The 25,706-nt window shown below is 47.9% G+C and overlaps 11 protein-coding genes across 11 annotated transcripts; 5 read left to right on the forward strand and 6 right to left on the reverse strand.

Moving 5' to 3' along the window:
• Positions 1-691: 691 nt before the first annotated feature.
• Positions 692-3,683, forward strand: BT62DRAFT_967591 (uncharacterized protein). Its single transcript, XM_043188871.1, has 15 exons — positions 692-714; positions 772-1,284; positions 1,338-1,406; positions 1,465-1,637; positions 1,691-1,806; positions 1,865-1,899; positions 1,955-1,972; positions 2,028-2,092; positions 2,145-2,331; positions 2,382-2,682; positions 2,736-2,910; positions 2,972-3,026; positions 3,079-3,209; positions 3,264-3,510; positions 3,572-3,683. The coding sequence occupies exons 2-15, from the start codon at positions 1,151-1,153 to the stop codon at positions 3,675-3,677; spliced, it is 1,812 nt and encodes a 603-aa protein (XP_043040327.1). The 5' UTR covers positions 692-714; positions 772-1,150; the 3' UTR covers positions 3,678-3,683.
• Positions 3,684-4,365: 682 nt separating this feature from the next.
• On the forward strand, positions 4,366-6,088 carry BT62DRAFT_1075582 (GroES-like protein). The gene is made up of 9 exons (XM_043179130.1): positions 4,366-4,554; positions 4,612-4,678; positions 4,729-4,740; positions 4,793-4,825; positions 4,873-4,895; positions 4,945-5,046; positions 5,098-5,201; positions 5,251-5,731; positions 5,787-6,088. Exons 1-9 carry the CDS (start codon positions 4,516-4,518, stop codon positions 5,958-5,960), a joined length of 1,035 nt encoding a protein of 344 aa, XP_043040328.1. The 5' UTR covers positions 4,366-4,515; the 3' UTR covers positions 5,961-6,088.
• Positions 6,089-6,608: 520 nt separating this feature from the next.
• On the forward strand, positions 6,609-7,573 carry BT62DRAFT_89588 (uncharacterized protein). Its single transcript, XM_043183238.1, has 3 exons — positions 6,609-7,043; positions 7,095-7,387; positions 7,441-7,573. Exons 1-2 carry the CDS (start codon positions 6,690-6,692, stop codon positions 7,353-7,355), a joined length of 615 nt encoding a protein of 204 aa, XP_043040329.1. The 5' UTR covers positions 6,609-6,689; the 3' UTR covers positions 7,356-7,387; positions 7,441-7,573.
• BT62DRAFT_89585 (Pkinase-domain-containing protein) lies at positions 7,402-9,303 on the reverse strand. The gene is made up of 4 exons (XM_043183232.1): positions 8,918-9,303; positions 8,626-8,861; positions 7,883-8,563; positions 7,402-7,824 (listed from the first exon to the last, which is right to left on the reverse strand). Exons 1-4 carry the CDS (start codon positions 9,006-9,008, stop codon positions 7,621-7,623), a joined length of 1,212 nt encoding a protein of 403 aa, XP_043040330.1. The 5' UTR covers positions 9,009-9,303; the 3' UTR covers positions 7,402-7,620.
• A 107-nt stretch (positions 9,304-9,410) lies between these two features.
• BT62DRAFT_893315 (phosphoglycerate mutase-like protein) lies at positions 9,411-11,520 on the reverse strand (the record flags this gene model as incomplete). The annotated part of the gene is made up of 13 exons (XM_043183138.1): positions 9,411-9,592; positions 9,650-9,771; positions 9,828-10,002; positions 10,129-10,159; positions 10,226-10,297; positions 10,349-10,467; positions 10,516-10,595; positions 10,646-10,750; positions 10,806-10,856; positions 10,912-10,958; positions 11,012-11,045; positions 11,144-11,327; positions 11,382-11,520. The coding sequence occupies 13 exons, from the start codon at positions 11,518-11,520 to the stop codon at positions 9,411-9,413; spliced, it is 1,341 nt and encodes a 446-aa protein (XP_043040331.1).
• A 529-nt stretch (positions 11,521-12,049) lies between these two features.
• Positions 12,050-13,956, forward strand: BT62DRAFT_986725 (Inositolphosphorylceramide-B hydroxylase). The gene is made up of 8 exons (XM_043190015.1): positions 12,050-12,452; positions 12,504-12,624; positions 12,675-12,756; positions 12,805-13,136; positions 13,184-13,305; positions 13,370-13,397; positions 13,451-13,548; positions 13,600-13,956. The coding sequence occupies exons 1-8, from the start codon at positions 12,176-12,178 to the stop codon at positions 13,641-13,643; spliced, it is 1,104 nt and encodes a 367-aa protein (XP_043040332.1). The 5' UTR covers positions 12,050-12,175; the 3' UTR covers positions 13,644-13,956.
• A 297-nt stretch (positions 13,957-14,253) lies between these two features.
• On the forward strand, positions 14,254-18,081 carry BT62DRAFT_967605 (uncharacterized protein). The gene is made up of 16 exons (XM_043188872.1): positions 14,254-14,513; positions 14,567-14,671; positions 14,724-14,749; positions 14,802-14,999; positions 15,053-15,133; positions 15,191-15,336; positions 15,392-15,642; positions 15,695-15,813; positions 15,871-15,990; positions 16,042-16,172; positions 16,228-16,576; positions 16,635-16,993; positions 17,050-17,166; positions 17,221-17,362; positions 17,421-17,599; positions 17,657-18,081. Exons 1-16 carry the CDS (start codon positions 14,440-14,442, stop codon positions 17,948-17,950), a joined length of 2,691 nt encoding a protein of 896 aa, XP_043040333.1. The 5' UTR covers positions 14,254-14,439; the 3' UTR covers positions 17,951-18,081.
• Positions 17,985-20,273, reverse strand: BT62DRAFT_931404 (DUF155-domain-containing protein). The gene is made up of 14 exons (XM_043186117.1): positions 20,129-20,273; positions 19,932-20,077; positions 19,769-19,881; positions 19,377-19,715; positions 19,303-19,328; positions 19,198-19,252; positions 19,091-19,135; positions 18,979-19,030; positions 18,835-18,925; positions 18,691-18,767; positions 18,629-18,640; positions 18,487-18,576; positions 18,331-18,430; positions 17,985-18,279 (listed from the first exon to the last, which is right to left on the reverse strand). Exons 1-14 carry the CDS (start codon positions 20,211-20,213, stop codon positions 18,239-18,241), a joined length of 1,272 nt encoding a protein of 423 aa, XP_043040334.1. The 5' UTR covers positions 20,214-20,273; the 3' UTR covers positions 17,985-18,238.
• Positions 20,274-21,283: 1,010 nt separating this feature from the next.
• Positions 21,284-21,521, reverse strand: BT62DRAFT_893636 (uncharacterized protein; the record flags this gene model as incomplete). The annotated part of the gene is made up of 2 exons (XM_043183153.1): positions 21,284-21,400; positions 21,450-21,521. The coding sequence occupies 2 exons, from the start codon at positions 21,519-21,521 to the stop codon at positions 21,284-21,286; spliced, it is 189 nt and encodes a 62-aa protein (XP_043040335.1).
• A 1,550-nt stretch (positions 21,522-23,071) lies between these two features.
• Positions 23,072-24,549, reverse strand: BT62DRAFT_931408 (uncharacterized protein). The gene is made up of 6 exons (XM_043186118.1): positions 24,274-24,549; positions 24,195-24,223; positions 24,127-24,137; positions 23,991-24,073; positions 23,786-23,940; positions 23,072-23,730 (listed from the first exon to the last, which is right to left on the reverse strand). Exons 1-6 carry the CDS (start codon positions 24,492-24,494, stop codon positions 23,294-23,296), a joined length of 936 nt encoding a protein of 311 aa, XP_043040336.1. The 5' UTR covers positions 24,495-24,549; the 3' UTR covers positions 23,072-23,293.
• A 269-nt stretch (positions 24,550-24,818) lies between these two features.
• On the reverse strand, positions 24,819-25,689 carry BT62DRAFT_90061 (uncharacterized protein). Its single transcript, XM_043183426.1, has 5 exons — positions 25,635-25,689; positions 25,548-25,588; positions 25,186-25,496; positions 25,095-25,123; positions 24,819-25,035 (listed from the first exon to the last, which is right to left on the reverse strand). Exons 2-5 carry the CDS (start codon positions 25,577-25,579, stop codon positions 24,883-24,885), a joined length of 525 nt encoding a protein of 174 aa, XP_043040337.1. The 5' UTR covers positions 25,580-25,588; positions 25,635-25,689; the 3' UTR covers positions 24,819-24,882.
• Positions 25,690-25,706: the final 17 nt, after the last annotated feature.

The raw sequence follows: 25,706 nt of genomic DNA on the forward strand, positions 1-25,706 counted from the left end.
CCTTCTCATCGTCGGTCAACGTTGTCCCTATGTATCGATGCGCGTCCAGAAAAGAGCAAAAATGGGCAAGTATCACCCGATACACGTAGCTGAGAGGTGCAGCTAAACTGTCTTTGAAACGGAGGCGAAGCCAGCCTCACCAGTGAGCCAAAACGAGTCTACATAATAAAAAATACAAAGGAATAGCTGATTTGTAGTCTGCCATGATTGTGTCAGACAGAGAGACACAATACACAGAAGGAGGATAGTGACGACATCAGCTCACTGTCGTACACGACCACTGTATAATTTCACTCACGCCAGTGCGGTCGTCGGTCCAATGTCCTCGTGCTGATATGTTCTCTTTGAAGTCAAAAGACTTCTACGAAGGTGTTGCCATCAACCGATAATTCGATGAACAGACAACACGTACTGCAAGTTCACAGCAATCGTTTGGCGCCAAGATGTCATCACCTTCAAATATCCTTGAATAAAACGGAAATAAAATTTTGTTACACTCCCTAGGGTAAAAGTCTACATCCATTGAACGACTTATCTTTTAAGTGGATCGTTGAGTCAGGTTCCGGTGCTTCATTTGCCGATTCCGCCGGCTATTTCGGCACGAATGTGCCTCGAGGTATTTTCGCTCAAATTCCTCCTCTCGATCACATGTCATGCGAAATGGCTGTCTCGTAATTTTCTGCCCTTGTCATACTAACGAAAATCCAGACCATTGTATGCATTCTTTCCCTATCATTTCATCATAGCAATTGAATGAGTCTTGCCGTAAAGATCTTTTAAAAGTACGGCAGATCCGCGGCGCAACCTATGCGCTGATACTTAACCGTCACCCTACTACTTGCCACTGCTCGTAGCGAGGCAACCATGAGTCCTATGAGCAGTCCCGTACTGTTTTCACAGCTCACGATGGTCTTCGTACACCGTTATTTGCTATATCGTGGCGTAATGGCTGGCGTAATGGCTGGTATTGATGTGCCCATCTCCGATGTCAACCTACAGTCTCTGCGTAATAGTGTTCATGGATCGCTCATGAATCTGATGTTGATGATCCTTTAAAGCCGCAGGGGAATATCACTGGCAGTAAAGGGAGGACAACCCAGTACATCTCCTGAACTCGCGTTTTCTACATCGATCGTTTTCTCTGTAAAAGATGGCGCGTGGGTTGTATCTATGCTCTATCCTTCTATCCGTTTTTCCTCTGTTCTTTGCCGGACCTGCTCACCGTCACGGTTCCCTTGGGCGACGCGTTTTCGCTAATGGTAACTGGACTTTGCTCCAACAAGGGTAAGCGGATCCTCTCCATCCAATCAATGACCTGGGACTGATACATTTCACAGAACCACCGGCGTTAGTGGGATGCAACTCGCAATCGTGTCAGAAACCACCGCAATTATTTATGATAAAGTGTACGTCAACGTCACTCTTACCAGCGTCTATCAGAATTCAGAATGGGATATTTCAAAGGGAGCACAATCCCCTCACAGTTAACGGACATGTCGCATGGTCCGTCGAAGTTGACCTCAGCACTCTGACTGTACGCGCCTTGAACCCTCTGAGTAATTCTTGGTGCGCGACCGGTAGCTTCCTTGGAAACGGCACCCTAGTCAATTCTGGTGGAAATCCGGTTGTCATCACCGGTCAGCACTCATGAGCATATTACTTGACACGACGTTTACGAGGCTCTCTGTAGGCGCTAATGGTTTGCAAGCCATCCGGATGTTCACACCTTGCGATGACAAAACCTGCGATGTTTTCGAAGACCCCAATCACATTCATTTGACATCAAACAGATGGTACCCATCATCCGTGCGTTGGTTCTATAGCTCTTCCTGGTTGTCAAGCAATCATTTATGACACTCGGCAGATACGTATTGAGGATGGTTCTATCATCATATATGGGTAAGGCCTTGACGTTCATATATCGTCCACGATACTGAATTTCACCATCTTCCAGGGGTTCTGTCGGCGGAGGGTACTTAATTTCGCATATATGCCTCATTTTCATTGATTTTTACTGACCCACTTAGATACATCAACTCAAATTCCATCAACAATCCAACCTACGAGTTCTTTCCACCAAAGAACATCAATGGTATCTTTTTATCGTCGAATTGAATTCCTCTCGTTTGACCTCAGTGATATAGGATACAATGGAGTTCAGATCCCCAGTCAATTCCTTCTTAATACTCTTAATGGGAACCATTTCCCCATTATGATTTACCTTCCGGATGGCACCATTTTCGTTGCCGCGAACCAAGACGCAATGATCTTCAATTGGCAAACCAACACTGAAACAGCTCTTCCAGGAATCCCTAACGGTGTTCGCATAACGTAAGAACATACTCATCGTTCTTTTACACTCGTCACATCTTTTGCCAAAGCTCGCCGTTCTCGGCAGGCGCCACACTTCTTCCTCTCACTCCAGAGAACAACTATACCCCAGAAGTGATGATATGCGGAGGATCCACAGTTTCTGACAGTGTGTCACCATCGACCATTTCTTCACAAGTCCCTGCATCGGCTCAGTGCTCCCGACTAGTTCTGAACGAATCGGGCATAGCCGCTGGATGGCAGGTGGAACATATGCCACAAGCCAGAGTCATGCCAGAACTGGTATTGCTGCCAGATGGGAGAGTTCTGATTGTGAATGGGGCGCAAACTGGTGTCGCAGGATATGGAAATGTATGCATCAGCATCGTAAAATCCTTCAACTTGGCTAAAGAAAGAATGCACAGGTTGCCAACCGTGTTGGTCAAAGCAATGCCGACAATCCCGCGTTTACCCCAGTCGTCTATGATCCGTCAGCTCCAGCAGGTGGTCGGTTTTCAGATGTTGGAATTCCCGCCACAAATATCGCTAGGCTTTATCACTCGACCGCGTCTTTGACGCCCAATGGAACCATCATGCTCGGTATAAAAATATTTAGTCCCCCAATTTGTACATGATCTCATATGTGTGTGCGTTCGGACAGCAGGTTCCAACCCAAACGACGATGTGACGACTACAAAATATCCCACTGAATATAGGTATCCATGTCGTATCGAGTTTTGATTCGACTTCTCATCGTTCTTGTATCAGGATGGAGTTCTATTCTCCTCCCTATATGGCAAAACCTCGTCCAACCTATACCGGTTTGCCTGCTACAGTGAACTACGGAGAAGTTTTCACTCTGACCGTTGATCTACCTCCAACTGCGACGAATGCCTCTGGTACGCTTCCAATTCCGATACATTCTTCTTCTCTAATGCATAATGCCCGTGAAGTGTCTTTGATGGACCTGGGTTTTGCTACACATGCGGTCCACATGGACCAACGTCTGCTCAAGCTCGTCTGTTCTCTCTCAGATGATGGCACGACCCTTACCGTCACGGGACCGTCTACCGCCAGACTATATCCACCCGGACCGGCTTACCTCTACATTGTCACAGATGAAGGAGTACCGAGCTTTGGACACAAGACTATTATCGGTACCGGGGGCTCCCCTCCAGTTGATGGAGATGCTGCGGCCAAGTGAGTTGTTAGAGCTTCCACATGCTACTTCTGGCGCTGACCACATGTACACCGCTCATAGCATGCTAAAAGCCTCCGTTGGTTCATTCGTAACCCCTCCACCGCCACCTGCTGAAGGCGAGGGAAGCAATGTCGCCACCGCTGTAATCCCTGCTCCGAGCTCTTGAGTGCCCAAAAAAGACAGCTTCTTTGTTTCCCTTCTTTTATCAACTGTTCTATTCCCTAGCAAGGTGAGGGTGATGATGAGATGTCCGATAAAGTGAAGTACGAGGCGACTCTAGTCATCTTTTCTATACAGCTCATCAGATGGACTTCATGTATACTTTCCGCACATGAATGATTCCCGATGTCAGGAACCTGACATCCATCTTGGACCGCATGATAGAGCACACACTTTGAATGGCGGGTTAGCTTCTCGGTCCGTTCTCTTCCGCCTGTGATCTTCCATATTTTTGGAATTCCGGAATGACGTATAACGTTTTGCAAATTCGGAGATAACGGAGTTTGGATGTTTCGGCGACAGAGAATTGAAATTACGAAACCCTGGGCAGGGCGCTTCAAGGCAAATCTTCATCACCGTGTCTCGAGACCGCATATAAGTACTGGAATACATACTAGCAATCAGCTACTTGCCAGTGGCCCGTTGGTGACGCTGATTGCATATTGCTGATTGCAGGAGATTAAACATTTGACCGTCAACAAGCTCGCCATATGCTCAAAGGGATTTGAGAATTGTCTAGCATGATCCGGTATCGCATATCGCATCGCAGCCCGCATCGAGCACCGCAGCGTATCCCAGATCTAGGCTGGAAGAGGGGAAACGAGGCTATGAAATATGTGCAAAGTCCAAAAAAGGCCATGACGTCTATCGTCGACCGGGCGTCATGGAGATCAGGCACGTGAGGCGCGCACAGGGGATATAAATTTCTCCTTGGCCTCTTGACTCCACCATTTTATCACCCACTCCATCTCCTGTACGCCTTGAATATTTCAATACTTTCCACTATGCCTGAAGGAACAATGAAAGCTCTTTGGTACAATGCGGTATGTCTTTTAGGACATGCCTGTGCGCCCAATGTCTGACGAGCACGGTGCTGGCAGCCCCAAGACTTTGAGATAAAGCAGGTCCCAATACCGGGAGTCGGCGACGATGAGGTGTTGCTCAAAGGTGTGTCTCGTCCCATGGCTCCAGCCAGCCTTCGCTGACGACGTCGATAGTGAGCTGCTGTGGTACGTGCCAACCCTGAGTCTTTGACGTCATTTAATAAAGGCTGTCACTTAGGCGTGTGCGGAACAGATGCGCACATTCACGATGGTACGTGTGCTCTGTTGGGGATATTACCTTGGGCTCATTTGCCGTAGGCGAGTTTATCTCAAAGTTCCCTGTACGTAGCCCCTTCATCCGACAAGGTCCGCAGCCTGAGACCTGCCCAGCTTATTCCAGGACATGAAGCCATTGGCACCATCGTCGAGTTGGGCAAGAACGTCAAGGGCTTTGACCTTGGGGATCGATGCGTAGCAGACGTTGGCATTACGGTGCGTCCAAATTCCGTCGAAGCATGCCGAAGCTTAATGGTCACGCTGTAGTGCAACAATTGTTTCTTTTGCCGAAGAGGGCAATCACTCATGTGCGAAAACTTCAACGCACGGGGAGTTACCCAGGATGGGGGATTTGCGGAGTACATAGTTTAGTATGTCGTTTCTTTGATCATCTTGTATCGCTTCTCACTGTTTGTCCAGTCAACAGAACAAGCTGTACAAGATAAAAAATCTCACCGATGAGGAGGCCACTCTGCTTGAGCCTGCTGCATGCGCAGTTCATGGTCTCGACAAGCTGGCACCGCCTGTCGGCATCGAGGTTCTCCTTCTAGGGGCTGGACCTACTGGCTTGATTCTTGCTCAGCTGCTGAAGCTCAATGGTGCTTCCCGAATTGTCGTCGCTGCGAACAAGGGTATTAAGATGAACATCGCCAAAGACCTCGACGTTGCTGACGAGTACATTGAACTTGACCGCCAGAATCCTGGACCACAATGGAAGAAGCTGAAGGATGACAATCCCTACGGCTTTGACGTTGTCGTGGAAGCGACTGGCGTAGAGAAGCTTGCTAATGAAAGCATCAACTACGTTCGAAGAGGTGGCACGTTGATGCTGTACGGAGTCTATGAAAACAAGGCTGAGGTGCATTGGCCACCATCAAAAATCTTCGGCGATGAGATCAAGGTGCGTGCTACTGTGAAATAATCGCTGACTTGTCTAATTCAAGTGAGTTCTTTAGATCATTGGGTCATTTTCGCAGACGTATTGCTTCCCCCGGGCGGTGGCCTATCTTGACAGTGGCAAGGTTAAAGTTAAGGGTATGGTTACAGATGTCTTCCAACTAGACGACTACCAGGCCGCGTTAGACAAGATGAGCAGTAGGCGCGCACTTAAAATTGCTATCAGACCGTAGGAAGAAGAGAAGAATCTCGATTATTGAATATTGAATAATTATCGTCATTCACTGTAGATTATTTACCGTCCTACTGTAGTATCATCAGATATATTTATGAATTGCTTGAAAGCTGTTCACGGCATTGGGGATGTGGATCTTTGGAATGACGTCCAAATGAAATATGTCAAAGCACCTTGACGGCAACCTTAAAAGTTAAAATGCTTCCCTGATTATGTGCCCTCCGACTCAGAGAGCATGGTATTTAAGAGACTTGATAAGTAGCATGAGTTTATAGTACGGCGAGAGACTTGCACCTGAAGAATTGAGAGGCAGATACGAGATAGTTCGTTTGGGTTCGGACCTCCGACCCGACAGTCAGCAGTTGTTTCCGGCCCGAGTTTCCGAACAACTTGTAATTGTTGCCGGTGCGCATGGGCCGTCCGATGTATCCCACATCCTACCGCCCTTCATTGTTTCTTATACTGGTCCCTTCCCTTCCCCACAATCGAATTGTGATGCAACCGGTATCTGTGTCCTATTTCGGCGTGTCAGACAATGGAGGTTACGTTGCAACGAAAACATGACCATCTACGGAACAAAGGCTTCGATCTATCCATTGTTCGAGTCCTGTTCGAGCGACACTACTTAGGCCAAGGTCACTAGGTTAGAAATATATAGCACCTTCGACTGGGCCTCTAAGTTTTTCATGTTCTGTGCTCTTCTTAACAGCCTACTTCTGCTGCTGAGATGTACGGTTGTTGCGCTCCTCTTGGTCTCTCTCCGCTCTCTGCTCCATCTCTTGCCTTACCGCTGCGGTGGCTCTCTCACATCCACAGTATAAGGATAAGGATACGAGTGTACCAAACGCATCGTTCTTCAACTTGGAGGAAGAATACCGAGCGTTTCTTCCGTAGGCTGTTCTGCGGCTATGCAGAGCCTCAAAACGTAGATATCGTATCTACCATCGTGGTGCCGGACCAGGCGATGATGTCGCAGAGAAACGATGTCAATTCGGGGTATGCAGCCAGCGCTTATTCTGGGGACATCTCTGCTATGACCACCGTCATGGAGGAAACCATTATGCCACAGACTGTAGAAGAGGTGATTCCGCCGGTTTTCTTCCCTCCATCACGTTCTGACACCCGGCGCCAGCGATACACAGGGCCAAAACAGATTACGAACGACTTCGATACACTGAGTGACATCAGAATGCCTCAGATTGTGATCACTCCCGATTTGCCCACTCGAGAGAGGTCTTCGGTGGACGTGATGCGCTTCTCGTTGCCGCTGGAGGAATATATCATACCGCTTTCTCCTCCGCCTAGGCGTAGACGCCGGTGGCTTGCATCGGCGTCAGGTTCGCAAGCAGCGACCGATATTCAAGCTGTGTCAAGCGGGAGAAGTTCAAGTTGAGCCGGGGGCTCGACACCTACCACGGGACAAACGTAAGTGACCTCTAGGAGATCTGACGCCCAATCCTGAACATTTCTTCTTGCAGTCAAAATCAAGAGGGCGCGTTCTGATTCGTTATCTATACAGGTCCAAACTTCTCATACGCTATACTTATTCCCTAATTCATTACACCGGTTGGCGCCGGATGTTCTATTATTTTATCTAGTATACGTCTCTAAGTATAATGTACATACTTCTCTTCGTTGTGATGACCAAATCCCGGGATCTACGTGCTCCCAGAGAATAAGTGAGGCGCAGAAAGGTCGGGAATATCGTTTAGTGGCATGGTCTGTCGGAAGTATGAATGCTCCAGGCATTCTAAAGCTGTAAGTCGTTCTTCAGCATCATACCGAAGCAGCTGCCCTATGCACTGAATCAACGTCGGTGGAACCCTTCTTGAGAAGTACGTATGAAGATCTTTGGGGCGAACCTAAAAACGGGGATGTCAATAGAACCTCCCAAGAAAAATTAAAGATAGTAATTCCAACCTGCGGAAACCTAAATCCCCGTGAACGACAAAGTTCCACGCCATCTGGCCACGGCCCGCCACCAATAGGGTCACCGAACGAATCACGGCCATAGTCGTGCGTTGGGTCGCCTAAGATCGAGATCACCTTATCAATCTGGTCCAGCTGGCTCGTACCAGGAAATATAGGCTTTAGTAGCAACAGCTCCGCCATGACCACCCCTAAGGACCACATATCCATAGACGTAGAATAGTCCGCGCCCATCAGTAGTACTTCTGGCGCCCTGTACCAACGCACACCGACATATTCCGTATACACCTGCCTAGAATCGACCGTGCGCGATAAGCCAAAGTCGCCGATTTTGACTATCGCGACGATATCCATTTCCGTCTCGCGGCCGCTGGTAGCGGCGACGACAGAGCGGTAGGAAAACAACCCGGTGGTGCTCACGAGGATGTTTTCCGGCTTGAGGTCGCGGTGGAAATAATTCAGGGAGTGCATGTGGCCGATACCAGATACCATCTGGAAGAAGATGGAAGCCACAAGCCCTCCTGCTAATGGACGACCCTTTCGAGCCTTGATAAGGTGCTGCAGGTTGCCTTCCATTGGTTCCAGCACTAGATGCAAAGTTTTTGTATCTGTACTCAGGAAGAAGTCATACAGAGAGATGATGTTGGGGTGCACTGGCATTTCGCAGTGAATCTGATAAAACATTAATGTCAATATTTATACTATAGGCACTAGAAAAACATATTGGAGCTAACCTGGAGCTCCCGTAGGAGTTGGCATTCATCCCAGCCGCCTGGGAATACCCTGCGGAGCTGCTTGACAGCCACGAGACGCTTTGATGCCCACTCCCGTCGTGCACCCTTGCCTGTTTGCATAACAGGCAGAGTCGTATTTGGGGGAAAGATCTCGGGGGATTTCCAGTCGCATAGCGCAACTCGTCCACTGTGTCCTGTACCGAGCAATTTGAGGACAGTGAACGAACGGTGTAACCCTGAGAATTTGTCAGCGACACTAGTCGGAAAAACATAATACGAAGTGGAAACAAACTGCTCTGGGAATTTCCAAGTACACGATGGCCATTGGAATAAGATACGGCTGGGATGCCTTGAATGGAATGCTCAGAGCCAACAGAGAACATGTATATGTGGACTGAATGCCAACAGTCGGGCGACGTTCGTGCAAGGTCCCAGGTTGGTGGGTTTCAAGTGGGCCTTCTAGTGGACGCTTGAAGTAGTGCCTTCCGAATCCACTTTAAGCTTCCTAAAGATGCATCAGGAAATGACTGTCAGTTACATCAATTGTATCCAGTATTTACGTCCACCGGTTATTGCGACATGGGCCGAAGAGACTTGTCTTCTTTCGGAAATTGAATTGCAAAACTCAAGATGCATTGTCAGCAATACTAGGGTAATGCGTCGGGCCACATATGAGAACACAGGCCCCCTCAAGGTCCCAGGTGGACGGGCTCAGAACTTAATAATTATCAGTACAACTGCCTCGTGGCTGAAGTCTAGGCGAATGCGAATAAATTATCTGACTTCTATGGGATCGATGCTCTTCCGGCCGGCGTACATTCCGCCTCCCAGTCCACGGGGGCAAGTTCTTTGATACGATCAAGGAAGGCAGTGACCGTACAAAACTCTGGAGAACCAGGAAGGTGTTTACCCTCATCTGCGCAGATCGGCAAGTGCAAGTTCTTGTTCTGGTATCGCATTCGGACAACTATTCATCATAGCCATGAATAACGAGGTGAGGAGGACAGAAGAACGGCCAACTTACAGTGCTCATCAGCAGGTTTGGCATGAAACGGGGCCATTATCGTCTGGAACATCGACCGTGACTCATCGTCTTTACTCTTTCTGAACAATTCGAAGGTAATTGACGCTGTGAAGGCAGGCCATCTGCCGATCAGGTGTGTTGAGATACAGTGTCGCATGATCATCAAAGGGAACTTAACTTGTCGTCAAACACATCTAGAGTCGAACATAGCCCAGCTAATGCTGTGTCGTGTGTGGTATGAACAAGGATTTTAAGCGGATCTTTATCACCTTGCTCGATTTTGGTCCGCATCTTTCTTGAAATATCGTCCAGTAAGCGTCCCATGCCAAGACGGCGAACTTCTTCTGTTTTGTCTGTATAGATCTCGGTCAAAACGTCCTGGCCACAGAAATACACAAAGAAATGGAAAGTGGATCTCACACCCTATGAACTCGTGATTAGCAGAAATTCGTTTAAGAAAATAGGCGTGTCAGCGATACCTGAAAACCACTCATTCACAACGGCCCGTTCCTGCCAGGGTATTATTGATGATCATCGGTACAAGGTAGATGGAGGGAGGATATGATATGTACATACGATCAAGTCCATGACAGGTTTCTCCTCGAACTCTGGGGGGACTTTGATATTGTGGGCTAAAGAAGCTCGAATCTAAAACGCAATCAGTCTACGATCATCGAGGAAAATGAATCGTGATCAAACTGTATCCAAAATGCCAGAAGCTCGCGGCTTCCCGTCGACACGGATGGGGTTTCCACCCAGGTATTTTGATAGCTTCTTATCAAGGGGCTCGAGTGTGTGGTTATATGCGGAGGCCGCGGCTGAAGACGAAATTTAATTATGAAACCAACAGTCAAAGATGACACTACCTTGGGCAAACCCTACTAATAGAATCTCCAATCGTTTACACGAATATGTATTCCCGAGCATATTCTCATCTTTCCCATTCCTGCGACGGATCTCAATGTTGATGAGAGATATAAACACTGAGCAACTGACCGAACAACCAGTGGAGGCGTCAGAGTTGGATGGCACTTTTCTGTAGGGTAAAGGCCATGTATGATCTGTTGCAAAGATTCAATTGTTCTAGGCATGTTGGTGCTCCTGGAATGTGTTTCAGACGGTAATATTGGGTAAGATAAGGATAGTATATCAGCACCGGAAATACGTGAGTCCTTCCGTTTGAAGATAATTAGGGAGAAACCCTAGTCTATACTGGATTAGCTAGATGTCCTTTACAAATCACGGTCGAGAGACTGATGTACTTGTCAATGTAGATTTGTCTCAGCGCTGCACCGTAATTATATGTCGACTGTGGATTTTATCAGGGTCTGAGAGAAAAGGAAACAAGCGCCGACCCCATACCTTGCGACCGATATCTGTCAGTTCACCGAGCAAACTGTATATTTGAAGAGGTTCATAAATGACAATGTAAAATACACCAGGAGGAAAGAGAAAGCGCAACTCGGGCGACATACCGACGAGAAAAGCACTCACCATTCTCCTTCAGCACTGGATCCATCCGAACGTTCCACCAGTTTCCGTGTGCTTAGAGTTTGTTCTTCCAATGATCCCGTCACTACAGAAGCCTGGTACCGACGTGCCTTTGTGCAGAGCATCCAATGGTGGGGTATGCTTGCTGGTGGATCAGACAGCCGAACGCCTACTGGACTTCGCTCCCCTGCAAGTAGATGTTGTGAAGAGGTATCCAGTTAACGTCGGGTCAACCACGAACCATGCCTCACGTATACGTGAACTTGCTCCAACTTCAATCCTTCAGGCGCGACAGGATAGCGTTCTACATCCAAGGGTGCTTGAATGGGCCGGTATAGATTCGTCGGCGGTGTATGGTCGACCGGCACGGGATTCACCATAGTGAACGAGTCGAAAGATGTGGAATAAGTCGAGTTTTGTCTATCCGTACTGAGCACAGGTATTGAAGAAGAAATGAGAACAAAAAGGAGACCGATTTTAAGCTTCATGAAGCAGATGCAGAAAATCTCTATGAAAAGTTCATGCTGATGCCAGTGATGGAAGGAAAGCAAGCCACGTGGCAATTTTTTCAAAAATACGAACCGTTACCGGGGTTGCCTAGCGTATAGCACTGGGGAAATAATTCAATTTCTACTGTCTCTATCTACAACTCAGGTTAACGTTTATGAAGACTAAGTCACCAGCGCGCACTGGCACCCAGCAATGGACTAAACAATAGACTGAGTATAGATTGGAGGTAAGTGACTGACTCATATATGATTAGAATATCCAGGACTCATTCGCCGAGCGACGGGGCGATTTCATGTTGGCGGATAGAGTCGGAAACGCAAGTAATAGAGAATACATGAATGGGCAGACCTCGACGTGCGCCCAGTCCGTGTACCACACATCATTTTCACGCCGGTCTTGGTCCAGTCATCAAAACTAAACATTGCCGGAACGCGTCCAGAGCTCATCACGGGATCGTGTGAATCCTCAATTTCCATTTAGGAAGGTGGCCCAACTCTCTGGTTACGGTACCTCTCGCCCTTCGTCATGTCGAAAAGGATTAGAATCTACTCTCCGGAGGACCTCAGAGGCCATGCAACGGCCTCCAGCTGCTGGGTCTCTTACAAGGGCAAAGTATACGATGTCTCCAGATTCCTGGCAGACCATCCAGGAGGCGAGGATATCCTTCTCCGTCATGCCGGGCAGCCAGTGGAGGACGTAATGGCCGACAAGAACGAGCATGTACACTCAGAGGCCGCGTACGACATGCTAGATGAGTTTTTGGTTGGAAAATTGGGAAATGAGGAACACACCTGCACCCAAGGTACGCGAATCAGCCGTTTCGTGTGGAATGAAGTCTCTCAAATTGCCGTAGATTGGACCGCCGCCGACGACTTTCATCCGGAAAACACAGACTCTACTCAGGATTTTGAAAAGAACGAATTTCTGGATTTGCGCCGGCCTTTACTTCCTCAAGTGTGGTTCGCCAACTTCAGGTATGCTTTCTCCATCAATGCTTCTGCTGCCCGACTCAGCAGACCCATAGCAAGAGTTTCTATCTGAAACAAATTCACCAACCGCGCCATTTGTCATATTCTGCTCGCTTGTTCGGACCAGCTTATCTTGAGGTGTGACGCGTTGAATGTTGGCCCATTTCGCTCTCACGATACTCCTAGGTGTTCACGAAAACCGTGTGGTACGTAGTGCCTATGTTCTGGCTGCCGATTACAACCTACCTTGGCCTGCGGTCGATCCTTCAATTCACCACGCCACTACCTTCGGTTTTTGAAAACCCATTTCTTCCATTGGAGTTACTCTTCCAAATTCCTGCACTGTCGTATGGTAAATTCGCAGCCTGTTTCGTCACCGGGAACATCATTTGGACCATCCTGGAATACTTGATGCATCGCTTCTTGTTCCATCTCGACGATCATCTTCCTGACAAGGGCGTGTTCCTTACCATGCACTTCCTTCTACATGGTGTCCATCACTATCTCCCTATGGATCGGTGCGTAGCCGTCTTATCTTCGGCCTCCTGCGACTAACCTTTTACAGCCTGAGGCTTGTCATGCCGCCTGTCTTATTTACTGCCCTGCAATTCCCTTTCACTCAGTTGGCGTACAAGCTCTTCCCAACACCTATCGCAAACGGAATAATTACCGGGGCTTTCGCATTCTGTATGTGTCAATTGTCAATCCCTCCTCGCTAATTCTTGCCTCTTGCCTAATATCGTTGGTCTAGACGTGGTTTATGACTGCATGCATTACGCGTAAGTATCAACCGCACTTTTGACAGATCTCAATATTCACCCGGATATGATAGGCTTCATCATACAAACCTTCCAGCATACTTGAAAGAGCTGAAGCGGTACCATCTTGCACATCATTACAAAAATTATGAATTGGCGTTTGGTGTAACAAGTATATATATTTTCCTTATCCGAAACTAGACGTACTGACAAAATGTTCCAGGCAAATTTTGGGACTACGTTTTTGGGACAGTGCTACCGCTCTGAAGCGGCCTTGAGAGAGAAAATAATATGTATACCACTTAAGGCCCATCTATTTTCTAAGATCTCATTTTTATACCATCTCACGCTGTCGAACAATTTCCAGGCTACTGAAGGCTCTAGTCGTATTTGTGTTTGATGCTGCCGTCAAGGTTTATCATGATCCGTTGCAATCAGTATATATTGTAACTCGACTGCACTTTTGCCAGATTTCTTGGTTAGAAATGAGCATAGTGACCACAACCTTGTTCGGAGGTACTGGTATCATTCTGCAGTACTTAACCTTCGACAGCTATGCGTGATGTGTGAAATGGATTAGATGATATCTCTGCCGTTCTGAAGCCCTTTAGCTGCCGTCCCTGTTCATTTACGAGATGCAACAAAAGTAAAGCGTTGGCCCCAACCGATACATTCCATTAAGTACCGGCAAAATGATCTGGAGCCGCATTCAAGCGTTCGGTACCGTACACGGCTGACCCGTTTATCACGTCTTCAAGAAGTTCGAGTATTAAGTTGGCCCCACACGCATCCCATTGGGCAGGTTTGCCGCCGCTAATTGAACTCAATCGAAGGCTTCGTCATTGCAGGCGAACTTAAGATTGCAGGTTTTGTTCGGTTGTACTTTACTGATGTGATTCTTACCGTGAAGGTTTAAGCTAGGTCGATGTCCCAGAACTTACTATGGCACCGGGACCCGCGACACCGCACGGCGGTCGGCCCGGCCCTGCCGTCGATGCCCGATGTGGATTCACCGCTTCCACCGTTGCCGTCCTCCGTCTAAGTGCATCGTACACGTCCTGGTATGCCAAAGCTAAACTTCAATATCGATGAAGCGTCACTCCTGAAAGCGTACAAGATCTCGACACTGAATCCCACGTACGACTAGAGCGTGTTGTTATTGCCCTACCTGACCGCATTTGAATCGACAGGCAATGGGAAGAGGTCGACCACGATTTGGGTGACTCCGTGGCAGGAGCCCTCACCGGAAGCAGTGATGGTGAGGGAGATCCTTTGGGAATTGGGTCAATTGTCGAGTATGTCAACCGAATATTCGGCCAAGGCTTAGGTGCTCATTCTCTTCTGTAGCGTGCAGGACATGGACATGGAATCCAGTGAGACTCGTGCAATATCGTAGCGGCCAAATGCATCTCTTACTATCCACAGAGGCGTCTGTTCTAATTAGTTCCAAGTCATTCGACCCTAAAGCCTTTCTCTCGGTGGTGCACCCCAACGCGACTTACCAGGACCTTGCCTCTGGAATATCTCACCTTCAGGCGTCTATCGACGCCCGCTCAGAGGCCATCCGCATTCTCGTCGAGGATAACTTTGACCGATTTGTGGCAGTGAAGGCTTCCACCGATGGTATGGTTATGCGCTCTGCGGCGGAGAATTTGTCATTGACGCACAGCACACAGCTTTGTATGCTGAAATGAAGGAAGGTCTATTGGCCGAGTCCACGGAATATGCTTCTAAGCCGCTTCGGGATCAGCTAAAGCGTCAGCAATGCCCGATCTCGTCATGATACTGTAATCGCTGACAAGCAATATATAAAGAGGCTGCGGTGAAGGCCAATCAAGTTTTCCTCCCTGTACTTGAAAATGCGTCAAAAGCCCAGAAGCTCCGGACAACACTGGGCGTTTTCGAGCGATCCAAATTTTTCTTCAATCTCCCCAGCTTTATAATCGAGTCAATCGAGGCGGTAAGCAGGCCTTCCTAGCCCCTTCGTATCGTCGACGACTAGAACAAAAATCCAGGGGCGTTACGATGTCGCAATTCGGGACTACAAGAAAGGAAAAACCCTGCTGGAGACCCGTCCTGGTCAGCTTCTTCCAATTGGCGCTACGAAAGATGGGCAGACATCTGCACTGGCGGAGCAACAACAAAAACGGATTCTTGACAAGGTCTGGGCTAGTGTAGAGAGAGCCATAGGGGAGATGAGAAATGTCCTACTATCACAATTACAGGACCCGAGCCGAAGCACTGAAGAGCATGAAAAGACGATTGAGTGGGTCCTTTCCGCTTCCGTGTTCCTCCACATTTGAATAACCTCCTCCCAGACTACTTTTAGATCTTCCAACAAACGAGGATCCCGCCTGGACGTATTTCGATAGCCAGCACAAGTATATCATCTCCCAGATGAACAAGACGCATCGAGCGTCCCTTGCTGCGGTTAACGGTGCGTCTCCCTTGCCGTAGATGAGACTTCATTCACTGACGGAGCTCGGGTGATCAGCTGCACTAGAAAAAACGGCTACCGATCCAGACGGTCCTGAAACACTCACAAGTGTCATTATTTCTCAGCTGCAGGCATCATTGGCGGCCCTAGAAGCCAAGCAACCTGAGGCCGTTGTCGGTATGTAAACTTGTCTGCCTGTTTCATCGCTTGTGCCAATTCATTTTACAGCAGAGTCCGCTGGAGAACCCGTATGGCAAGCTATCATGGACCTGGCTAAGAATCTATCAGAAGTGATGATGGCATCCCTCCCCAATTTTTGGAAGATTTCATCCAGTTTCACGGAGGGTAAATTTAAGAAGGTGACATAGGGTTTTGTATGTCTCCCGTGTCCACATATTCAAATTGTCTCCTTAGGTTCAAACCCCAACCGGAACCAGGCGGAGTCCAACACAGTGCAGGACCATGGCTCTGGATATCATCAAGTTATATATTTCCTTAATTTCAGAATTCTTCACCCTGTCGGACATGGCGGTGATGTCCTCTCCAGGGGGAACAAATAACGTCCTGCCACCTCTCGTTCCCTCCAATTCAAGTTCATTATCAACTGCACATTACCTGATGAAGATTCTTGGTGAGATCCAGGACACAGTGAACGAACTCAATGCAATGGAAATATCCGCCGAAGCTACGGCGAGTTTGAAGAGTTTCCTGGAGACCGCTCGTTGGCGTTTCGAGGACATACTGGTTAATGCGTGGACGAGAGGTGCGTCCTTTTCCCCCACATTTAAATCATCCCTGACCAGGCGGGATTGTCCTGACAGATGCCCAACTTTTCTATCATCTGGAGACATGGACGGCCAATCCTACAGACCCCTCGGCGACCCTGTACCTTACGCAGATGGAGATGTTCCAACGACATGTCACCACCGCCGCATATAAATTGGCCGGGGGTGTTGACTTGTCGTCGGTGTCTCTAACAAAGCCGACAAAACAGAATCCCATCACGGCGGCGTTTGTGACGAAGATTACAAGAACATTTATAGACGTGTTGTATTCGTTCCTTAATGGCATGGTGCAACTCGTCTCCGATGGGATGCCTAATGCTCGCGGAAAGCGGCAGTTCCCCAACTCCGAATTAGACCTGGTCAATCCCATTGAGTTATTGGACCTGTCGAATAGTGTAAGGCTTCTTGACCAGACATGCACCGTTTAACTGACCGGCAACGTATTAATCAGGACGTTCGCTTGCTGTTGGTGTTGTCAAACTTCAGTCATCTGTCGACAGTAATTGTACCTAGCATGATTACGCAACTTGAAAACGCGTTTGGAATCAGCATTACCGAGGATCGGCAGGTGAGATCAAATAGAAAACTCTTGCTGGGGCGTTGACACTGAGAACATTGATAGACTTTAATGACGTCCGTTCTAGACCTCGACAAGAAATTGTTTGAGAGCTATGCGCAATCGAAAGCGACAATTGTGAAGAATCTCGTTCGCAGCGGCATTTTGGACAGTGGTATGGACTGGTATGAGACGCCTCAGCCAACCGGTAAGTCATGAACCTCCGAGAGTGATGTAGATGACTTATTGATTGGATAATGATGCAGAGATTCGGCAGTACATGTACAAGACGATGGTGTACCTCGTTGGTATACATGCACAGATCAGTAGTACGGCCGACACGCTGTTGGAACGGACGATGAATTATCTTGTCGATGAATTAGCCGATGAAGCGCTACGGTGCTTCCGACAAGTCAAACGGTTTGGAATGGGTGGCATGCTGCGAGTACGCTTTGCTTCTTGAGTTAATGCCGACTTACCTCTAACTGAGCACCGTTCAAAGGCCACTCTCGAGATTGAGTATATGCACCAAACATTACTCAAGTATGTGACAGACTCTGCAGATGCGGCGTTATCAGAGCTGTACAACAACATATCCCACGCTTACGCTCGACGTCCTGGGGATGAAAATTTGCAGAGCAATCTGGATCGTGTAAAAAAGACATTGGCAGATGCACGTCGGGCGACCGGTATCGAGTTCCTTTGCTTCAGAAAGACGACGAACCGGTCGGCGGGCTCTGCCACGCATGCTAGACCACCTAGGGAGCGAGATCCGTCTCGAGGTGCGCGGCAATAGTGTGTGCGCATGGTGCGTCGATTGAATTGTAGCTGTAAGTTATTCATAGAATACCATGTAAGTTTGTAAATACCGTAGTTTGTAATACATTTTAGAGCCAAACATGTGGATAGTATGAAAATACGAATACCATGAAAGATTATTTGCGAATCGTTGGGTATAACAATTGTCGGAACAATACCATATGCTCCCAGAAGGCTTCGTTGGGGGTGTGACTACTGCGCAAAACAGAAAGACACGTTTGTGGGGAAACCCAAGTAGGGCGGTTAGGTATAGCCCCTGGTCCAATCACAGAATCAAATCCACGAGGATCGTCACGATGCCAAGGACTGCACAAATCATAAGGTAAGTTGCTCATTTCAAGAGGGCAACGTAATTACCGATTTCAATGGCAATTAAAACGATAACAACTTGTTCAAGACGTTCGGCGTGTCGACTTGATACGGACTCTTTGAGCAGCTGGAGCATGTCTTGAAGCACCTACCGGAGGAGAAAGTCTTCATGGTGTGTGGGAGAACAAACGAGGCACAACCCACCTCGACCCGGGAATTCAATAAAATAACACGTTGTGGTATCTCCAGGTAACTTCTCGCGGCATCATACAGTGGCTGTAGGTCGGGAAAGCTCTGGCGCCGATTCAGATGATGGATGTGCCAGGCACCGAGGGAATGTACGTACCCAGAATACTTCCTGAAACAGTTCGTGAGTTCAAGGAACTGTAGATTCAGAATAGAACTTACCGGAGAATCCAAAACGGAACCCACAGAGTTGATGTTAGTGCGCAGCAAAAACAGCTGACCGATGTTCTGCATGATTTCTAGATGTAATAGAACTGAATTGAGTACCGATTGACCCATCTGCGAAAACCTAAAAGTAAGGCATACCCTTATGAGGCATTCCAATCTTTCCCGTCTCGCTGATGATTTCTGGAATGTCCTTCGTGTCTTCAATAGTACTGCTTATCAGCGCTTCAAACTGAATGATAGTATTTATAAAGGGCCGCTGAGTTCTGAAATGATAACGCTTACAAGAGAGCATTTGACGCTCTGTGATAGTGCATGGGAAAGTGATAGCTTCGTCCTGTGGCAGTATTGCATCAGGGAAACCGAAGCTCAAAAAGGAATGAACGATAGGTCTAACATATAGCTTGAACCCTTGCGAAGAGTAATCACATCATTATAAATTCTACAAGATGTAAACATGTCATCATTAATCATTCAATGAAATATAGACAAAGATGGACTCGCCTGCTGTAATTAGCGTAATAATAATTGAGGTCCTCCATTTCAACGTCTTCCGGCGCTAACGGGTTTATTAGATATGGAAATTGTAAAGGCCATATCCATACGCACCTAGTTTTTCGACCTCGAAGCGTTTCCTGCATGTCGAGTTAATGGCCATGAGTTTCAATGGTGCCCATGCTCACAGTGAAGACAAGAAGCGTTTTTCTTGAGCTTCAGTCATACCCCAAATAACGACTGTCCCATACTCGAAGAGAAATATCTCAGCCTCCGTGGACGCCGCGTCAAACTTTCTCTTCTTTTGCCTCGTTGGTTGTTCATCGCCTGGCCGCAACTCGGGTATCCCAAGAAGATCACCTTCAGGAAGCGCCTGAGCCCTGGCTGTGGACTGTCGGGTATCGGTAGACTGAGCCGGTTGGTACAGGTAAGGTGTGTAAATAACTTCGTCGATCAGTTTTGCGTCCGTATGGTAGGCGGCTTTGCGGGCGCTTAGAAATTTCATCAGGTCGCCCATGCGGTAAGAGCTAGATGAAATAAGTATCAAAACACATTTGAAATGGCGCAGGTAATGAAGTACTTTGCCGTCGCGTAAGCAGTGACTCGGGGAAGCGATTTGGCTTTCTTCTTGGTCAATCGTTGAGCGTCTCGTCGTGCGGTACCAGCAGGAATGAGGGATATCTGGTTGTATACCTAGAATCGTTATTAGAACAGCCCCCAAGCAAGACATAATACGGATGCACCTCTACTTCTCCCGGTTCACTGGAATCCGACTCGATATCACCTTCATCACTATCCCCGGTGGTTCCAACGCTCTCCTCCGCTTTGGGCAAAACATGTCCAACGACGACGATAGATTCAGGTTGTTCCGGCAGCACTTTAAGCTTTCCTGGAACATATGAATTCAGTGTGGAGACGGCACCCAATTCATATGACCTACCAGCTACTTTTGTCGAGCGATTAGCACCACGAGCCTTGGGTTCCGGCAGTCCCTGCGCTTGCTTTGACACAGAAGGCTCTGGCATCGTTGTTCGTGGTGGAACCGTGGAAAATCATGCCCCGCGACGGTGGAGGTCCGGTCCAAGGCCGATGCGAATTGACGTCACAGGTCACGTTACTGCGTTACAGATATGACATAAACATCTACAAAAGGTAATAGATAGCCGCCGGCGGTGCGCTAGGCTTGCTTCGTCCTCTCGCGAATGAAATAACCATCAGTGTTTCCCAAAATTGTATCTTTCCTGGCCTTCTTCTGCGCATCGTCGCCCTTATCGCCACCGCCGTCCTGTTTCCGCGTCGACATGGAACCGTTGATCTCGCGGCCAGTTATTATCCATTTGCCCGAATGCCAGTGCTTCCTTGTAGGCGCTCGCAGAATATCACCGGCGGATCCATACAAGACTTTGTTCTTTATTCCATGAAAAAAAACCTTGAGCATATGTGGCTTTGATTCCGATCATGCATCGTTTCTTCTCTGGCTCAGGCAAAATTGGGGCAGGGTAGTCATGCTCAATGACACAGCTTGCCTGCTTTTGAATATCTTGGGGAGCGAGATGGGGGGGTAACAAGGATGCTGTTCTTGTTGGCTGATGTCCTCATCATGTTTCCAAGGTGTAACGTGTATATGATTTCGTTACTGCTGTGATTGCTGAAATGTGGACTGACTTTGTTGGGGAACTGCCCCAGCTCCAGGCAGAATTTCCATACCACTCTTGTCAAACTTGTCCAGGAACATTGTAACACTGTAAACATGATCTAAACTACCTATCAGCACCTGACAGGACCACATTCAATGGACTAGAGCTTGTAATTCATGCTGTAGAACACCGAGGCAGACAGCCCGGCGCAGCACGGGATGTCAGGTCAGTTTCAATGCAAACACATGCTAGCCATCTCACTCATACATCCAGTTACCAGGGTTGGAACAAGTATCCCAATCAGTTAAGTAGTTTTTTTTTTCATATCAGCTCCATTTTTACAATGGGAATCAGTCCTGAATTAAACTTGATACTAACCCTCAAATACTTCAGCCCGCGCTCCCATGAAATATATAACATTGGCCTCGAGTAAGGAAACACTGTTAACATGATCCAGGTTATTTCAGGGCCTCGTCAAGTAACGCGGAAGACATAATCCTCCAGCCACGGAGTGTCGGACGAGATGATGGTCGCATGATTGCATCGGTCCAAGGGAACCCTGTACGTCCCTCTTTCTGATTCATATATTCAGCATCCGTGATTCAGTAAATGAAACGAACGAACCCAAGTCAGCAATCTGTCCTCGGACTCTCCTTCCCCTCTAGGTCGCGAGTTCGATCTTCTTTCCGTCAACATCATACTTGTTCTTCGGGTATCGGGTACAATGTTAAACCCTGCAAACAGAAACGAAATACGAAATACCTGTAGGCTCCAATCAATAAATCTAGATGAAGTGGTAAGGCTTGTTTCTCATAATGTGGCGTTGAGAAGATGATTACCGGCAAACTGTACTGCTTCGAACTTGGCCGAACATTAATCTCTGTGCATACTCTGCTGTGTTAGCACATCTCTAAATGCCAGCTGTCCTTCTAGACTTTCTGGTCCTTGAAAACCGATTTTTTATTTCAAACGAGTGGTTCGATCTGTCGCGACAAGGACGGACCCACCCTTTGTTTCTTGCTTTTTAGCCTTGATGTTCTTTCCTTCCATTCCGTAATGGTATCTCTGATGCGCCATAGGACTCGTTGACACCTAAACACCCAGACATGAAATACGGAGAGAGGACGGTCGTTTCAGGAGGTTCGAATTCAGCGGGACCTGTCTTTGGTTTCGAAAACTTGGTTATTCTCTCTGGATCTTCACAAATGCATCCAACCGGCGTAACACCTGTGATTCTTCGCCGTTAAAAGAGCTTGCGGCTTCAAGAAGGCCGAGTTCGCCAAGTATCGGAATCTTAAACTATCCTTTGGGGCCTGCAATTGAATCTGAACATTGCGAGTGTACGGCTCCGTTTCAATTCAAGTCTTCCCTTGTCGGACTTTACCGTAGCAGGTGACGTTGGATACCCTTGTTCCCTTCAGATCTACTTTCATGTGCACGGCATTTGTCCGATGGAATGTTTTGAAACGATGTGTCACCCGGTGACGGAATCGACTTTGGCGAGGGTAGCGGTCGCTCTGGTTCCGGTAGACTTTTAACCACCTTGAATTGATTTCAATTAGCTGATGCATCATGTCTAAAATTAGGGATGTGAATGCTTGGCCCACGCGGCAAACGACGTTGTCGCTTTACCGCCGTTGGATTTCACAACGAGTTCTAGGTCATAGAGTGTGACCGAGAACATCGAGTATCTCTTAATCTCGGCGCCACGGGCGAGCCTTTTTGTAGACCAGATGACTGATGCGCCATTCGTTGATCAGAAAAGGGATCACATTGGGAACGACGTGCAATATCGACTTTGGATTGCACTTTGTGAGGGAGCTCGAAAGATCATTCATGCTCTTAATCAAAAAGTTGAAGCTAATTGGGTATTAATCAGACGTAAACCGTTTTTTTCTCACCGATTCACGCCAACCGCATGAGTATAAACATATTCTGGATCCCACGTCCATATCTGCGGATAAATCTGAGGAGGAACCCGAAAGACGAAGAATGCAGGACCATACTCGGTAAGTATAGGACCAGGTCAGTTCGAAACTAGTGGAGAACTCGGGCGGCCATGTTGTGTGCCACAGCAACACTTCCAAGAAGGTGCGGCGGGATCAACTACCCCTCTTCCCTCGGATCCCGATCCATCCAGGCGATCGACTAAAATCAAAGTCCGCGACGATCGTGGTCTTCCTTCGTACCTTATGCGTCATACTATCAGGTGATGCTGTCCTTTGCTTCCGCTGAGGAACCATTCAGACGGGTACTGTTCATTTTCGAATAGACATGGTACGATAGGTGCCAGGTTATTGAAGAGCAATTCGAAAGCGACGACAGGATGTAGATAATACGTATAGTACAATGATAATGATGTCTACGACCAAAATGTAGTAGTAAAGTCCGGGATTGCTTCGCTACGTTGATATATTCGTACACAAATGGGAGAACTCTGTCCGTGGTGCAATTAGAGCCTTAAACGTCTAACACTTTTTCGAGAATCGATTCAGGAGCTGCTCATCCGCTGGGTCGCGACGAGGACCTGATGCGCTTTGCAAGCGGTCTAGGGGGACGAGCATCGTCCTCTTAGGATAAGTGGGTGATGAAGGCGACGGAGTTCCATTGGATTGTGACGATGCATCATTGCTGATCTCCGAATCCGACGACGGAGTGCCGAGGGCGTGCGATGAGGGCGCTTCTTTCCGTTGGTTTGAACTGGTTGAAGCGTAGGGTCGAGATATCGGACTGTGAGGTGATGGGGGAGGATAAGCCAAGGCTTTGGGACTCTGATTGTCGCGACGGGATGTTTTCGTTGTCCTTGCACTTCGAAACCATCCTTCAGGCGGTAGCACACCTCCAATTCCTTGGATAGACTCTACAGTATGGAGAGATTCGAGTGTCTCCTGACTGAAATAGGCGGCTAGGTATGCTTATTGAGCTAAAACAAATAAGGAAGCATAAAACAAGCGGCTCACTGAGGTGCCACTTCCGTGTAATGCCTTTGGATCGATCTATGGGGAGGGTGACGTGAACGCTGTACGTTTGCTTGATGAGATTTCTGGTTTCGGGCAAGGTTCGGAATGTTGATGATACAGAATATCCTGGAAAATGGGATGACTCTCCATTTCTTCTGTAAGTGCATTAGTTCAGATTTTGGAGCCAAGTATATATCGGTCGAACCTCGTTAACCGTGCCCATGGCGGAGACTGAGTAATAGGCCCGCAATCGTCATCCGGATTCTTCTGGTGGTAGAACAGGAATTCCTGCAAGGCAAGTGTCAACTGGGCACAGGCGATGAAATGGAGCCAAGAATTACATCACGAACGCCTATACAGCGCCACAGTTTTTCAATGCAAGGTAATGGCGAACAGATCTGACACATACGACTTGGTCCCCATCCCATCCCATCCGTCCTAGAGACAATGTAATCATCTGCTCTGAACGAAACAGGTAACCGGCATACCACCGTTCCATGCCTAGCCCAACCGTCTCCGTATTGACGCCACGCTCCTCCCAGACGTACACGTTGCCGGCCACAATCGCCCTCCGTTCCTCGATGTCGAGCCGACGCGTGATGAGGGGGAGGATATTCAGTGCTACCCCATGGAATACCACTAGAGCATCACGGGGAGTCCGGATCCGTACATTCTCGAGAGTAGGGCGCTGCATGAGGGTGTTATCCATTGGGGAACGAAATTAAAACCCTGTCACGTAGTACGAGTGTGGCTTTTATACGTACCATGATGTAGCATGAAATATTCAGGGAACATACACAGGGTGCATATGACCACTGAGATGGTCATTATTTTAAGGTTTAAATTGAGTTGAAACGGGTAGAATGTCAGGGAAGCATTCGCGAGAGAACCTTAGAATACCCGTTCTTGGGAAGTTCTCACGATAGCGATCCAAAAAAATTGTGACATGAAGTGGTAAGACGAAGGTATGCCACGCCGGAATGCCATTTGGTCAACATATGGGGAAAAGGCAGATCAGTGAAGTATATCTTGGATCTCGTGATGCATGGCTGTTTGATTCATTTGTGTCGAAACACCGGAGAAACTCAGATTTGGTACTATGGATGCAATTCTCTTCTTTGTGTACGAGTGGTTGACACTCTACGTGGATCGCTCGACTTCTGACCATAGGATCCTTGCAGTTCTATGTTCCAGAATACACAAACCCAGGAAATTCGACTGCGCCGACGGCCGTCGATGAATTTTGAAAGCTTAACATAGAGAAGTGAGCTGATGGGAATACAATGAAGCGCCACATGTGCGCATTTACCATCATGCTACAGGGAATGTGAAGTCGTGCTGTGGGAGTCCATGTTCCGGCCATGAGAGAAAGCTTCCCCGGGTCTGGTGGAAATACGTACAAGGAAGGACTTGCTTCCTACGAATCGTATGTAAATTCTTTATATGTAGCGTGATATTGATTGAAAGGATGCATGGTACGTTTGGACGTATCCTCGGGAAGGGTTTTCGGACTGGCAGCTTCTTCGCATATCGATAGAAAGCCACCATCAGCATTCCGGCATGAACGGGTTTGGAATTGGAGAACGGACCGTAGGATTCGCAAGCCCCAAGAGATGGTTGATTACCATGTCCCCCCCCCCCCTCCCCAAGGATGGATGCCGGGGGAATGTCACAACACCTTAGGGACGCCGTGATTGAATTGATCGGCCATCTACCCAGTGCTCTGATATCGGCTTCGATTATCATCGAATCGGAAACAAACCCCTGCGATGAGCTTTGTTGCAGTTGCCGCATGTTTTCATGCTAGTAGCATCAATGTTGTTGGAGTATCAGAAAGTGTTCATCGTACCTGAATTTGGGGATACGCTTAGGAGTGGGAAAGGCCTGGAATGAGGGTGTGAGTGGTAACAGGCGGAGATAT

Source organism: Guyanagaster necrorhizus, assembly GCF_019112545.1.
Source record: "Guyanagaster necrorhizus MCA 3950 unplaced genomic scaffold BT62scaffold_11, whole genome shotgun sequence".
NCBI lineage: Eukaryota > Fungi > Basidiomycota > Agaricomycetes > Agaricales > Physalacriaceae > Guyanagaster > Guyanagaster necrorhizus.